This window comes from Schistocerca americana, chromosome 1 (assembly GCF_021461395.2).
Source record: "Schistocerca americana isolate TAMUIC-IGC-003095 chromosome 1, iqSchAmer2.1, whole genome shotgun sequence".
Lineage (NCBI taxonomy): Eukaryota > Metazoa > Arthropoda > Insecta > Orthoptera > Acrididae > Schistocerca > Schistocerca americana.
This window is the reverse complement of record NC_060119.1, coordinates 544,972,759-544,985,328: the sequence shown is the minus strand read 5'-3', so window position 1 is coordinate 544,985,328 and position 12,570 is coordinate 544,972,759. Positions and strand designations below refer to the sequence as shown.

The window sequence follows — 12,570 nt, the reverse complement described above, 5'->3', positions numbered from 1 at the left end:
AAAAAAACATCATGTTTTAAGTATTTCTTTATATATTGCATTGTTATATTGATTTTGTATCATAATAATAAGTGACTCATTATTTTAACTAACAAAAGAAGCATATATGAAATGGTAAACTGAAGAAAATAAAAACGTTAATATATAATATAAAAATAACAATTTAAAACAAAAAACAAAAATAAGTAAAATAAATAATTGGAATAATGATGAACATTTAGGTGTTTCAGTCAGGTGTGTAGAAAATACTTTGACAGTGCATTGTGTGCAGATTATTTTCCGAAAATCATATTTCAAAAATGAGCTTTAATACACATGGATGAATGTGGTGTGAAAACTCCTTTAATTTATCTTATAACAAATTTATTTTTCAAAATTAATTAATGATGTTGTATTCTGCAAAATTTCAAATTATTGCAAAAGTTGATTATACTGTTATCAAAAATGTTAATTACAATTCAATTTTCATATGAAACATATTTTTAATATATTATGATTTTGAAGATATTTTCTCTAAATATAATACTCCAAATTATATTTCATGGTATGTTTTAGTCCTTAAAAGTGAAACTGGGTAAAAACGAAATAAAGCGTATTGCATTATTTAGACTCCTCTACATTCCCATCAAGTTTCATGAAGATCGTTTATTTATGTTCCCTTGTTAGTCCCGCTCCGATCAACTGGTAAAACTGGGTGAACTCCGGTCAAATAGCGTGTTTGCTTCAGCACCCGCTTGTCAACCTTTGAGATCCTGCAATACTGTAGCGAAGTAGTAGCAATAAATCCATTGTTGAACTTGAGTGAGCTGTGTATGCGGCTGTTGCATGAACCAAGTGCATTGCTGTTACATAATTAATGTTAGCGATAGACACGTCTGTTCGGTAGAAGTAATTTCTTTATGATGCTACTCGTACGAAATAATACTGTAGAAATAGCGTTCTGACATAGGCGCGCATTTACAGTCGCTAGCTGGGGTAAAGATAGGAATAGAGGAGGAGGAGAAACCACATACCTCTCCTGGTTAATTCTCAAACCATATTTTAGTATTTCATGAATTATTGTGAAGTAAATATCCGAAATAGGTCCGCCAAGCACCACAAAAATTACGCCCTCTCTCCCTCTGCGTTTGCACACCTATTAACCACCACTCCTATATAGCTCATAATTTTCCTGCTGTTATTGAATACAACTGACAACTTCACAATTATTTGAAATCGATATACTATAATGCTGTCATTTGGTCCAAAAACAAAAGTAGGAAACCAAATTCCCTGCAGCCAGTGATTTCTGATTTCTGTAAGTACCATGTCGTGTGTTATCTTTGAGCACGCCGGTGCTTGGAGCTGCCAGCTGCGTGGCTTGAATCTGTGTTGACTAACTTGCCGCATGGTGTTTTCGTGTCAGTTGACGTAATTTTTGTGATTGTTGACGGATCTGCCTAGGTTATTTATTTCACAGTAATTTATTAAATACGAATAATGGTGTTAGATTTAGATCTCTTCAGGCCTGAAAAAGGCGGTGATATCGAGAAAATTAGAAAAAATCAAGCGAACAGATTTAAAGACGTCGGGCTTGTTGATGAAGTTGTAAAGAAAGATACAGAATGGAGACAGTGTAAGTGCGATATGTTTAAGACTGTAGAACATTAAGAAATATGTTGCTAGTGCAGTCACCGTAACTGTCGTTGAAATCAATGTGGTTGCGGTCACTGTATGACCATGTGTTAAATAGCCAAAACGGCCGTGTATCAATAATGTTCCCTAACATGCGGGTCTCGCTTCTTGGCGAGAAACATTGCCCCAATACATACTCGTGTTTAGTTGGTGGTAAAGAGCAGTCATTTTGTATAGCATTGAAACTGCAAAGTACTCCCTATTTCCGTGTCCTTAGAGTGCCTAATTTTGTTAACAAACATGTTCCCCATTTTTTTCAGTGCGTCATCAGTTGGATAACCTGAATAAACTGAAAAATCTGTGCAACAAAGTAATAGGCGAGAAAATGAAGGTAAATAATACAGAGAAAATTTGTTAAATGTAGCTACAAGTATACTGTAACCATGTGGGCTGTATTCATTCGTCACCACTGTTTTTGATCTAGACCACTGGAAATAATGGAGCGTTTTGTTTACTGTGTGAGTTGTCAGAAACATAATTATTTCAGCTGGAAAGAGACAAGAAGTTTTGCAACATGCATTAGTCTATCTATGCAGAAAGATAAAAAAAACAAGTTAGGCTGATGAAGATAGAAACCTTTATTTAGAGAGAGAGAGAGAGAGAGAGAGAGAGGGGGATGAATTTCAGCGATATTTATCACGACAGCCTCTACAGTCATTTTTCTTCTGTAAGCTGTGCCAGGTAAACTAGTGTTAGACATGCTGTTTCAATTACACCAGAATATTCTATTGTGAGTGCATAGTGTTAATATAGCTTGAGTGGAGTGCCTACAGTAAAAGTATGGAAATTTATTCATCCAAGGAGCGTTTCAGTATCTGGATTTTAAAGGTTAATAAAAGGAAAAACAATATTGAACAAGTTATCCCAACATTTGCCTGAAATAAGTTAGGAAAACCTGCATCAGGAGGCCTCTATGGAATATGAGAATTTATCGTGTAACTGGAACTAATGCCTTAACAGTTCCACTCACTTGTTCAATTTATAATAAGTGTACAGTGCTCCTGTATTTTTTCTTTAATTGAATTTTTCCTGCTTGGGGGTTTTATAGATGGTTTGGACATTTTGCAAAGTCATTAACAGGTGATTTGAATGTTTTACATAGCACCTTTCACTACAAGTGGAGACTAGGTGGGGCACTGGACACCCCCTCCCAACAAATAAGAAAAATAAAATAAAATCTATTGCAGCCATGGTTGTGGTGACAGGCTGTTCTTTAAGTTGAAAGATGACAATCTTGTTGAGAGTTGGCCAAGCCATCAAATATGGATGCCGGATAATGGTTGTGGCAATAGATTAACTCATAGTGTAGCCTAATTTTTATATTTGTATCATATTTAAATGTATTTTTCATCACAAAAACCAAAACTACAAGGTAAAATGTAACAGTGGAAGCTCTACCGTGGAGTAACAATAATATGGAAAGAATAGATTGCTACTCACCACATAGAGGAGGCATTAAGTTTTAGACTGGTGCAGTGTAAAGAAAAATCAGAAATATTTAAGCTTTTGGACGAAGTCCTTTCTTAGAAGTAGAACTGTCAGACAACCCACAAACACATTACTACCTTCTCCAAGTTCTCAGGCCTGACTGCCAATTGTTTGGAGTGTGGCCGTAGTGCATGGAGACAGTAGTCATGTGTGAGTGAATTGTTGTCATGTGAATATGTGATAGTTCTACTTCTGAGGAAAGACTTTGTCCAAAAGCTCTAGTACTCTTTCAATGTGTCTGTGTGTGATTCACCGCCTCCTGTATGTGGTATGTAGCAGTCTATCCCTTCCATATTGTTAAAACTTCAAGGTCAATTCAGGAAACATATGTTGATGCACATTATGTGTGTATAGTGCACATGAACTGCAAAAAAAAATGCAAGAGGGTCCACTACATAACTGGGGTGAGTACAAGATAAAATGTACACTGTGAGATCAAAAGTATCTGGACACCTACAAAAACCTACGTTTTTCATATTAGGTTCATTGTGCTCCCACCTACCACCAGGTACTCACTATCAGCGACCTCACTAGACATTAGACATCTTGAGAGAGCAGAATGGGGCGCTCCGTGGAACTCACGGACTTCAAACATGGTCAAGTGATTGGGTGTCATATTTATGTACGCGAGATTTCCACACTCCTAACATCCCTAGGTTCACTGTTTCTGATGTGATAGTGAAGTGGAAATGTGAAGGGACACATACAGCACAAAAGCGTATAGGCTGGCCTCCTCTGTAGACTGACAGAGACCACCGATAGCTGGAGAGTGTCATAATGTATAATAGGCAGACATCTATCCAGACTGTCGCACAAGAATTCCAAACTGAATCAGGGTCCACTGCAAGTACTATGACAGTTAGGCGGGAGATGAGAAAACTTGGATATCATGGTCAAGCTGCTGCTCATAAGCCACACATCACTCCCGAAAATGCCAAACAATCCTTGCTTGGTGTAAGGAGCATAATCATTGGACAATTGAATTGTGAAAAAGCGTTGTGTGGAACGACGAATCACGGTACACAATGTGGTGATCTGATGGCAGGGTGTGTGTATGGCAGATGTCTGGTGAATGTCATCTGCCAGCATGTGTAGCGCCAACAGTAAAATTCGGGGGCCGTGGTGTTATGGTGTGGTCTTGTTTTTCGTGGAGGTGGCTTGCACCCCCTTTTTTGCATGGCACTGTTACAGCACAGGCCTGCATTGATGTTGTAAGCACCTGCTTGCTTCCCACTGTTGAAGAGCAATTCGGGGATGGCAATTGCATCTTTCAGAATGATCGAGCACCTGTTCACAATGCATGGCCTGTGGCAAAGTGGTTACATGACAATAACCCTGTAATGGACTGGACTGCACAGTGTCCTGACCTGAATCCTATAGAACACCTTTGAGGTGTTTTGGAATGCTGACTTCATGGCAGGCCTCACTGACTGACATCGATACCTCTCCTCAGTACAGCACTCCGTGAAGAATGGACTGCCATCCCCATGAAACCTTCCAGCACCTGGTTGAATGTGTACATGCGAGTGTGGAAACTGTCATCAAGGCTAAGAGTGGGCCAACACCATATTGAATTCCAGCATTACCTATGGAGGGCGCCACGGAGTTGTAAGTCGTTTTCAGCCAGGTGTCTGGATACTTTTGATCACATGGTGTATATTGTGGTATTTATCACAGAATTACAAAACACTGAGCTTTAAAAGATATGAACTTCTAAAACAGAAATAGTATTTCAGAACATCAGCTTCTCATTTTTAAACTTCAGTAGCTTGTTATACTTTCTGACATTACTGTCGTGTTGTTCATCGTCCTCAGTGGATTTCACGTGCAACGATTCAGCCGACTCTGTCCTGAATGAGATTTTCACTCTGCATTGGGGTGAGAGCTGATATGAAACTTCTTGCAGATTAAAAGTGTGTGTCATTCTGCAACATTCGCAGAAGAGCTTGTGTGAAGTTTGGGAGGTAGGAGATGAGGTACTGGCAAAATTGAAGCTGTGAGGACAGGTCATGAGTCGAGCATGAGTAGATCAGTGGTAGAGTATTTGCCCGCGAAAGGCAAAGGTCCCGTTCGAGTCTCGGTCCGGCACACAGTTTTAATCTGCCAGGAAGACTCTGTCCTGATTGCTCCAGGAATTAGAAGGTTTTTGCAAACACTTCCACATTCCTAACCACTTATGAAATCTTATTTCATTTTCCATCACAGCTTTCTTTAATTTCAGAAGGATCTAGACAGAAACTGGCTTAATCAGGATTGTTAATACATTTTGGGCATCTTTTACACCACGTCACTCCATTGTGTCTTTCACCAAATGGTAAAAGCTGTATATTATGAATGGATCATTTGACATACATATTCTAGTTTACTATAAGGACTCTGGACTCACTGTCAAAACATGCCATTCTTGTGATCTGTTACTGCTAAAAGGAATATGAGTATTGTGCTCAGTCACATACGTTTTTATAGTGTCTTTCATTTCTTTTGCTACCTCAACCCATAGCTAACCATACATTTTAGCGAGCATGATCGCTCCACTTCCTAATCTTCTGGGATAACTGGCTTCCTTCAAGTGGGACAAATGAAGACTGTGGTACCACGTCTCAGCTTTGCCCCGTGACAGCATCCGGATGTTGGAAACTGCTGCAACCAGGACTTCACTCATTACACATGAGAAAAGAGACAAGTAAAATGACAAATATTTAATAGTAGAAATACAGTGAAACTAATGGGCTGGCAACCCACATGAATTAGGGGGTTATGGGTAGGACAAACTAAATGTATGACAATCCTAATAATATAGACATGAAAACAAATACTGATGCTAAAATCAAGCAAACTACATCATCAGCAGTCAAGAAAACTGCAAAGAACCTGAAAACACTAACAGTAGTATCAGAAATTCCACGTGACCTATGTCCATGGTACCATGACCTCACACTCAAACCCAAAACTCTGTGGCGCAAATTTCACTTCACCTATATTGCTTAAGTGAAATGCACGAACCCGCACGTAACACCACCACATGGTGCGAGAATTTCACTTGACCTACACACTGTAGCTCAGCCATCAAAACCATACACACATCTACAAATCTGGTAGGCCTATCTAGCATTTCACTTGACTATTATAACTAAAGCAAAGTCAGCGGTATGACAAAATCAAAACAGGCTCACATAGCTAAAATCGAAAATATAACTTTACTAGGTGCCCCCCTCCCCAACTGCCCAAAAATCAACAAAACCCACACCCCAAAGACTATTCACCTAACAACATTAAGGACAAAAATAATCAGGAACACACTTCCTCCTGCCACACTCATCTAAAATGAGAGTGGAGATGAAAAGCATCTCTTCCCCCTCCCTGTTACTGTTTTCATAACCCTCAATACCTATCTATGTTATTGTACAAGCCCCAGTACGATAGTCCTGAATTTCGACACTGTGTCTCGCTATCAAATGCTGATACCCACTATTCCCTGAGCCTTTATATGAAAAAAATTAACCTGACACAAGAGTTGTATAATCCTCAGTTAAACTCAATTTTTTGTCCATCTCTCCACCACACAGAAAACGTCCAAAAACCCAGCACCTGAAACAAAAGCGTCCTACAGCCATTTGCCCACAAGATGATTCCCCCTTCCCAAACTTTTGTTTCCCAAATGCAGAGTCTTTGGTTTCAACAACCTCCCCACCTCTGCACATTCCCCTACAGTTCATAAAATTTTGAACACACTTCCTGACAAAACAAAAACCAATCTAACACAGGATGGTCGCTTATGTCTGTCTTGTGAGAATAAAACTCAGTAGATGGATAATAATACAATATCAGTAACGTAATCTTTTGAATGGCCAGCCTAGAATCCTCAAATCAGTAACCCATTCTGGATAGACAGCCATATGTTAACCCATCAATAATGCCACATACACTTGTATGTGGTCCAAGGTGCAGCCACGTGGTTCAATCTCATTTCATGTAGTTGGCAGTGAGACCAAATAACTGCTGAAAATTAATGGCTGTCAACATATTGTTCACTATAGCCATATGCGAGGAACTACTGGTGAACATAGTTATCATATCTGTAACTAACAAGAAACAGAATGTAAGTATCTGACCATACACATCATACAGCCCTAATAATCCCAAACACGAAAACAAATCCATTTGTCACAACTGCCAATATCAAAATAACACACTGCCACAAACTCTTTCAGTATTATGCTCACACACAGCACTCACCATGTCAATCAAATGAATTGCTAACATACCTCACAAACAACTTAGAAACATAAACTTTACACATTACAGAGCGTCACTACATAGCCCAACTTGGCAAGGTCCAGTTCAAATTGCCTGCACCACCGTGACGTCATACAACGTACATTTACGTCACAGGCCACGGAAGGCAGGTGATACCACAAACTTTGGTTGACCGTCCTCTTGTCCTTTGAGGTGAGAATAAAACAAGTCCTCTTTTAGTCCATATTTCCTGGCAACATTCTGATACATTGGGAGATTCATTCACTTTTGCTGTCGCTCCTAGCAGTTGGTCCTGTGAGTAGGATTTACTTTACTTGATTTCACTTGTGGCATTTTTTGCAACTTGACACTTTTTGCTTGAAATACATCAAATTTATCTTGTATGATCATTCGGAATATGCTGTCTGAAAATTACCCCAAGCTGCATAAAACTCCCCAGTTTTTTTTCCCCAAAATTCCCTTTTCTACCACACAAATGTCCAGTAGTTTTATTCCTTGCTTGAAGAATGTTTGATGTAAGATGGTAACAGCAGAAAATTTCATTATTGTTGATGCACTAGTACAGTTTAAAACTAATTCTTTTGTTATATTTCTTTAAACTAGTGCTTTTGTAAACATTTTATTATTATTATTATTATTATTATTATTATTATTATGTAGTATTCTACCTAGTGGCAGATCCATGTCTTCGTACGGAGAATTTCTGATTCCAGTGTTCCCTGTCTTCAGCTTCTTCCTTCAGTCTGTTGTATCTCCTTCCATCTTTCATGTCGTCCAGATGTTGAATTCTTCTTCTTCCTCATCCTGCGTTTCCTCTGAGTTTCCCTTCGATGACATCATGTATGAGTCCCTCGTGTCTAAGTACATGTCCAATCCAGTTGGCCTTTCTCTGAAGAATTGTACGTAGAATACTTCTCTTCTCTCCTACTCTTAGCAGTACATCATCATTTTTTATGCAATCTGTCCACTTGATCTTTTCCATTTACCTCTAGCACCACATTTCAAAGCTTTCTAAGTATTTTTTCTACTTCTTTCTCATGGTCCATGTCTCTACTCCATACAGTGCAATACTTCAACTGTAGCACTTTACCAGTTTTTTCCTCAATGCCAAAGTCAACTTTCTGGTCAGCAGAGTCCTCCTCTTGTTGAAAGCAGCTTTGGCCGTGGCGATTCTTGCTCAGATTTCGTTGGTGCAGTGGGCATGTTAGGAAAATAATTTAATCAGAATACATGCAACTGCATGAGGAGGATTGCTCTTGCAGGCAACAAAGGTTATTTGACAAAAATTCAGATTCCTGTGGAAGTGGTGAGGCTGTGTGTTAGTTACTACAAATTTACGTGTTTGAAAATTACTCTCGAGTATTCCATTCATTAGTTTAACAGCTGATTTATTGTGCAGTGTGATATGGGATTGAACTGTATTGCCAATATTGTTCACTTTTGTGACTGCAAGGACTGGGAGTTTGGTCAATCAAGTATATACACAGAATATCAATGTAGGCTACAATCAGGACATCATATCAACCACTTGAGGTCTGTGGTGACCAACATTGTCTGCAGTAAAAAGCAAATAATCATTAATGACAAATGCTTGTGTTATACCAAACTGTAAATGACACATCATACCTATCTTGTACTGTTGTCAGAAAGTCATTGCAAGTGACAGTAAGCAAGCATTCCCACCATGGAGGATTTTGGTCCACGTGATCAATGGATCAGTGATGCAGCTATATTGTGCATTAAATTTGTACAAGTGCTTCCTATTCTACCCTCTCTACAGACAAAACTTTATTGATTGACAAGGTTGAATTAGGATTTCTTGTCAGTGTGTAGTTATAAATGAGAATGATCATTTGAAGTAAATGAAAGTGGACAGCCTTGCACAGTGGCTCTACAATCTCATTATTTGAAAATCAATCGAGCACTGGAACACATGTTGTAGCACCCACCAGACTTTAATGGTCGGTTTCTACGCTATCAGTGACTCGACATGTCACAAATACAAGCATTTCAGTCTAACGAAGCATTTCACCACTGCTGTTTGTTCTAAAATAAACCTGTTATAGTGAAAATAAACCATTTGTACAGTTCTCCCCTTCAGAATTGTACTCCTGTCATTCATGAAAATAAACCATTTGTGCAGCTCTCCTCTTCAGAAGTGTACTCCTGTTATCTATGTACTCAATCATTTAGTTATTTCACAGAGTGAATGTATTGCAAAATGAAAATAAACAAAAGCAGCATAACTATGATGTATTCATGATTCCGAATATTGTAACAATTGTTAACTATTGTTCTACCACAAAGTTATGAGAAAACTAAACAATACACAAAGATTCTTGTATTGTAGTTTTCCAGCTAAAGGTCACATAAACGATAGTATTAGCAGCTTCAGTTTCTTAGAAAGGCATTATTAGATGATTTTGATGTATGACTTAACATTGCACAACTCATTCTGAATAGTTATAGAAAAGTATTTTCATTGTAATGCCATGTTTAAGAGGTAATACTCTTATATGATATTAATATAGAGCCTCCAGGAAGGGCAGTTAGTGTTTCGCTGACGGCAGGTTACGTGAACCCAATTGAAACTGAAAATGTGTGAAATTAGCATCATTAGTTCAATCACTCCAAATGTGGAACCATTTGGAAGAATGTCCACATTTAGAATGCCCCACAGTGAGTAACCACAACTAAAATTTGTAGGAACCTTGCAGTAGAGAGAGCAGTGGGCAGTCTAGCCATTTAGGTTCAGTCTAACCACTTAGTTTCATAAAGTCAAGAAGTAGGCTATGATCTTTACAATTTTTGATAATCAGTAGCCATTAAAATTGAAGTGTTGAAGGCAAGGAATGGTAAACATGAAAATCATAACAATATCTGGGCACCTATAGAAAACAACAGCATTCATTTTTGCTTTTAATTATGAGAGTAGTTCAAGACAAGTTTCATGTGCCTGAAATCATATCTCCAGCTCCTTAATGGTTGCTGCATTATGCTGGGCAAAAGGAAGTCCGACATAATATTAGGACATGGCTTCTGTCACCTCAGCGCACACTATCTTCTCCCAGATATTTTTTGCAAGTCTTTTGTTGTTGGAAATTAAGATTGCAGAGTAGCAGCTGATTTTAAATTACCACTAACATAATGTTATATAGTCACAGGAAAAGTAAAGACTAGTTTCTAGCAGTATCATCAACATCGTCATCATCATCATCATCATCATCAGTTTTCTGCTATATTAGCAGGTCCTTTGCCTCTCCATTTTCTGCGATCCATTGCTTCCTTCTTAAGGCTGCTGTATATTTTACCGTCCATCACGTCATCCAGTATCTGAAATCTCTTCCTTCCCCATTTCCTTTTCCCTTCTACATAACCTTCTAAAACTGTTTTTATCAGTCCGTCATTCTTTCTAAATATATGCCCAACTCAATTTCTTTTTCTTCTTTTTATTACATCTAGTAACTGTCTTTTTCTCTCCCACTCTTCTCAGTACCTCTTCATTTTTTACTCTGTCCCTTCAACTTATTGTTTCCATCCTCTGTCATGTCCATGTCTCAAAAGCGTCCAGCCTTTCTCTGTCTTTCTTTCTCAAAGTCCATGTTTCAGCACCATACAGAACAACACTCCATGCAAGACATTTTATGAGTCTCTTCCTCTCTGTCCAGAGTGCTGCAGAAAATTCTCCTTTTCTTAGAAAATTCCTCTTTTGCCATTGTTATCCTTGTTTCAATTTCTGTGGTGCACTTCCAGTTGGTGTCTATCCTGCTTTCAAGATACTTAAATTTTGCACCTGTTCTAATATTTCTCCATTCTGCATAATTTTTATTTCTTTATTTCCTCCTAGTGCCAATACTTTTGTTTTCTTTGTGTTAATATTAATTCCATAATTTTTTCCATGAGTTTCAATGGTGTCCACCAAATCCTGTAATTCTTTTTCCCCTGTGCTAGAAGGACCATGTCATCAGCAAACCTGAAACACTCTACTCTTCTTCCTCCAATTTCTACTCCTTTGTCATCTAATGAGCATTGGTCAATCATATTTTCCAAGTAGAGGTTGAAAAAGGTTGGTAATAGACAGCATCCTTGTCTTAAACCTTTTCCTAGTCTGATCCAGTTTGTACTTTTTCCTCTCACTTTAACTGGGGCTTTTTTATGAAGATACAATGAGTTTACAAGTCTTCTGGTTTTCTAGTCCACTCTCTTTTCCCTCATTATAGTTGCCTGCTTGTCCCAAACCACACTGTCGAATACCTTTTCTAGATCGGTGAAGCACAAATATAGGTCTCTCCCTTTTTCAATAAACCTTTCTCCCAAGACTTGTAAGAGCCCTATTGCATCTCTGGTGCCCGTATTCCATCTAAAGCCAAACTGCTCCTCACCAAGATTCTCCTCCATTACTTTTTCAAGTCTCTTATTAATTATTCTTAACATCACTTTGGCTGCATGTGAAATGAGGCTGATTGTCCTGTGCTGTCCTGTGCTTCCTTGTTTTTTCGGTAATGGAATCATTACTGTTGTCAGAAAGTCCTCAGGCCATTCACCACTGTCATATATTTTATTACATAACCTCAATATTTCTCTTATTCCGTCTTGGTTCAAGCATTTTAATATTTCTCCCGTATCTGTACCTATCACTTTGCCATTTTTCATTGCAGCTACAGCAGACTTTACTTCTTCAATTATGATGGTTGGGTCCTTTCTTGTCATCACTTACACTGTTGAGTGATTCAAGTTCCTGAGTTTCTGGTTTGTGACGTGTGTCATATAGCTCTTTTAGATATTCTTCCCATCTCTGGAGGACATTGTCACAATCTTTGTACACTACTTCTTCGTCTTTACTCAAAATTTCCATAGTAGCATTTCCTGCTCAGTTTGGATCCCATGTCATAGTCTTTACTATGATTGTATAGTAAGTCGTATCTTCCCTTCCTGTCCAGTTCTTCAATTGCATCACGTTCCTCTTTTAGCCATTTTTTCCTAGCCTGCTCTGTTTCTCTTCGCAGTTCATTATTTAACCTTAGGTACACATATTTCTTGCATCTTCAGTGTTCTTGTTTTAAAATTTTCTTCTCTCCTCCATCTTGTAAATCATTTCTTGTGTGACCGATGTCTTTTGCCCTTTGCCCTTTTACATATCCAATATTTTGC

At 38.3% G+C, this 12,570-nt stretch overlaps 1 protein-coding gene across 2 annotated transcripts in view; it reads left to right on the top strand.

Annotated features, from left to right (window-relative positions):
• The first annotated feature begins 1,340 nt into the window (after positions 1 to 1,340).
• The window catches only part of LOC124605787 (serine--tRNA ligase, cytoplasmic), a 58,604-nt gene continuing 47,374 nt past the window's right edge, over positions 1,341 to 12,570 (top strand). The window contains exons 1-2 of one of the 2 annotated variants that reach the window (XM_047137681.1): positions 1,341 to 1,615; positions 1,935 to 2,005. In XM_047137681.1, the coding sequence (XP_046993637.1) occupies positions 1,480 to 1,615; positions 1,935 to 2,005 (207 nt within the window). In that variant the 5' untranslated portion in view covers positions 1,341 to 1,479. The remainder of the gene's footprint in view (positions 1,616 to 1,934; positions 2,006 to 12,570) is intronic. The other variant, XM_047137688.1, reaches the window with a different exon arrangement.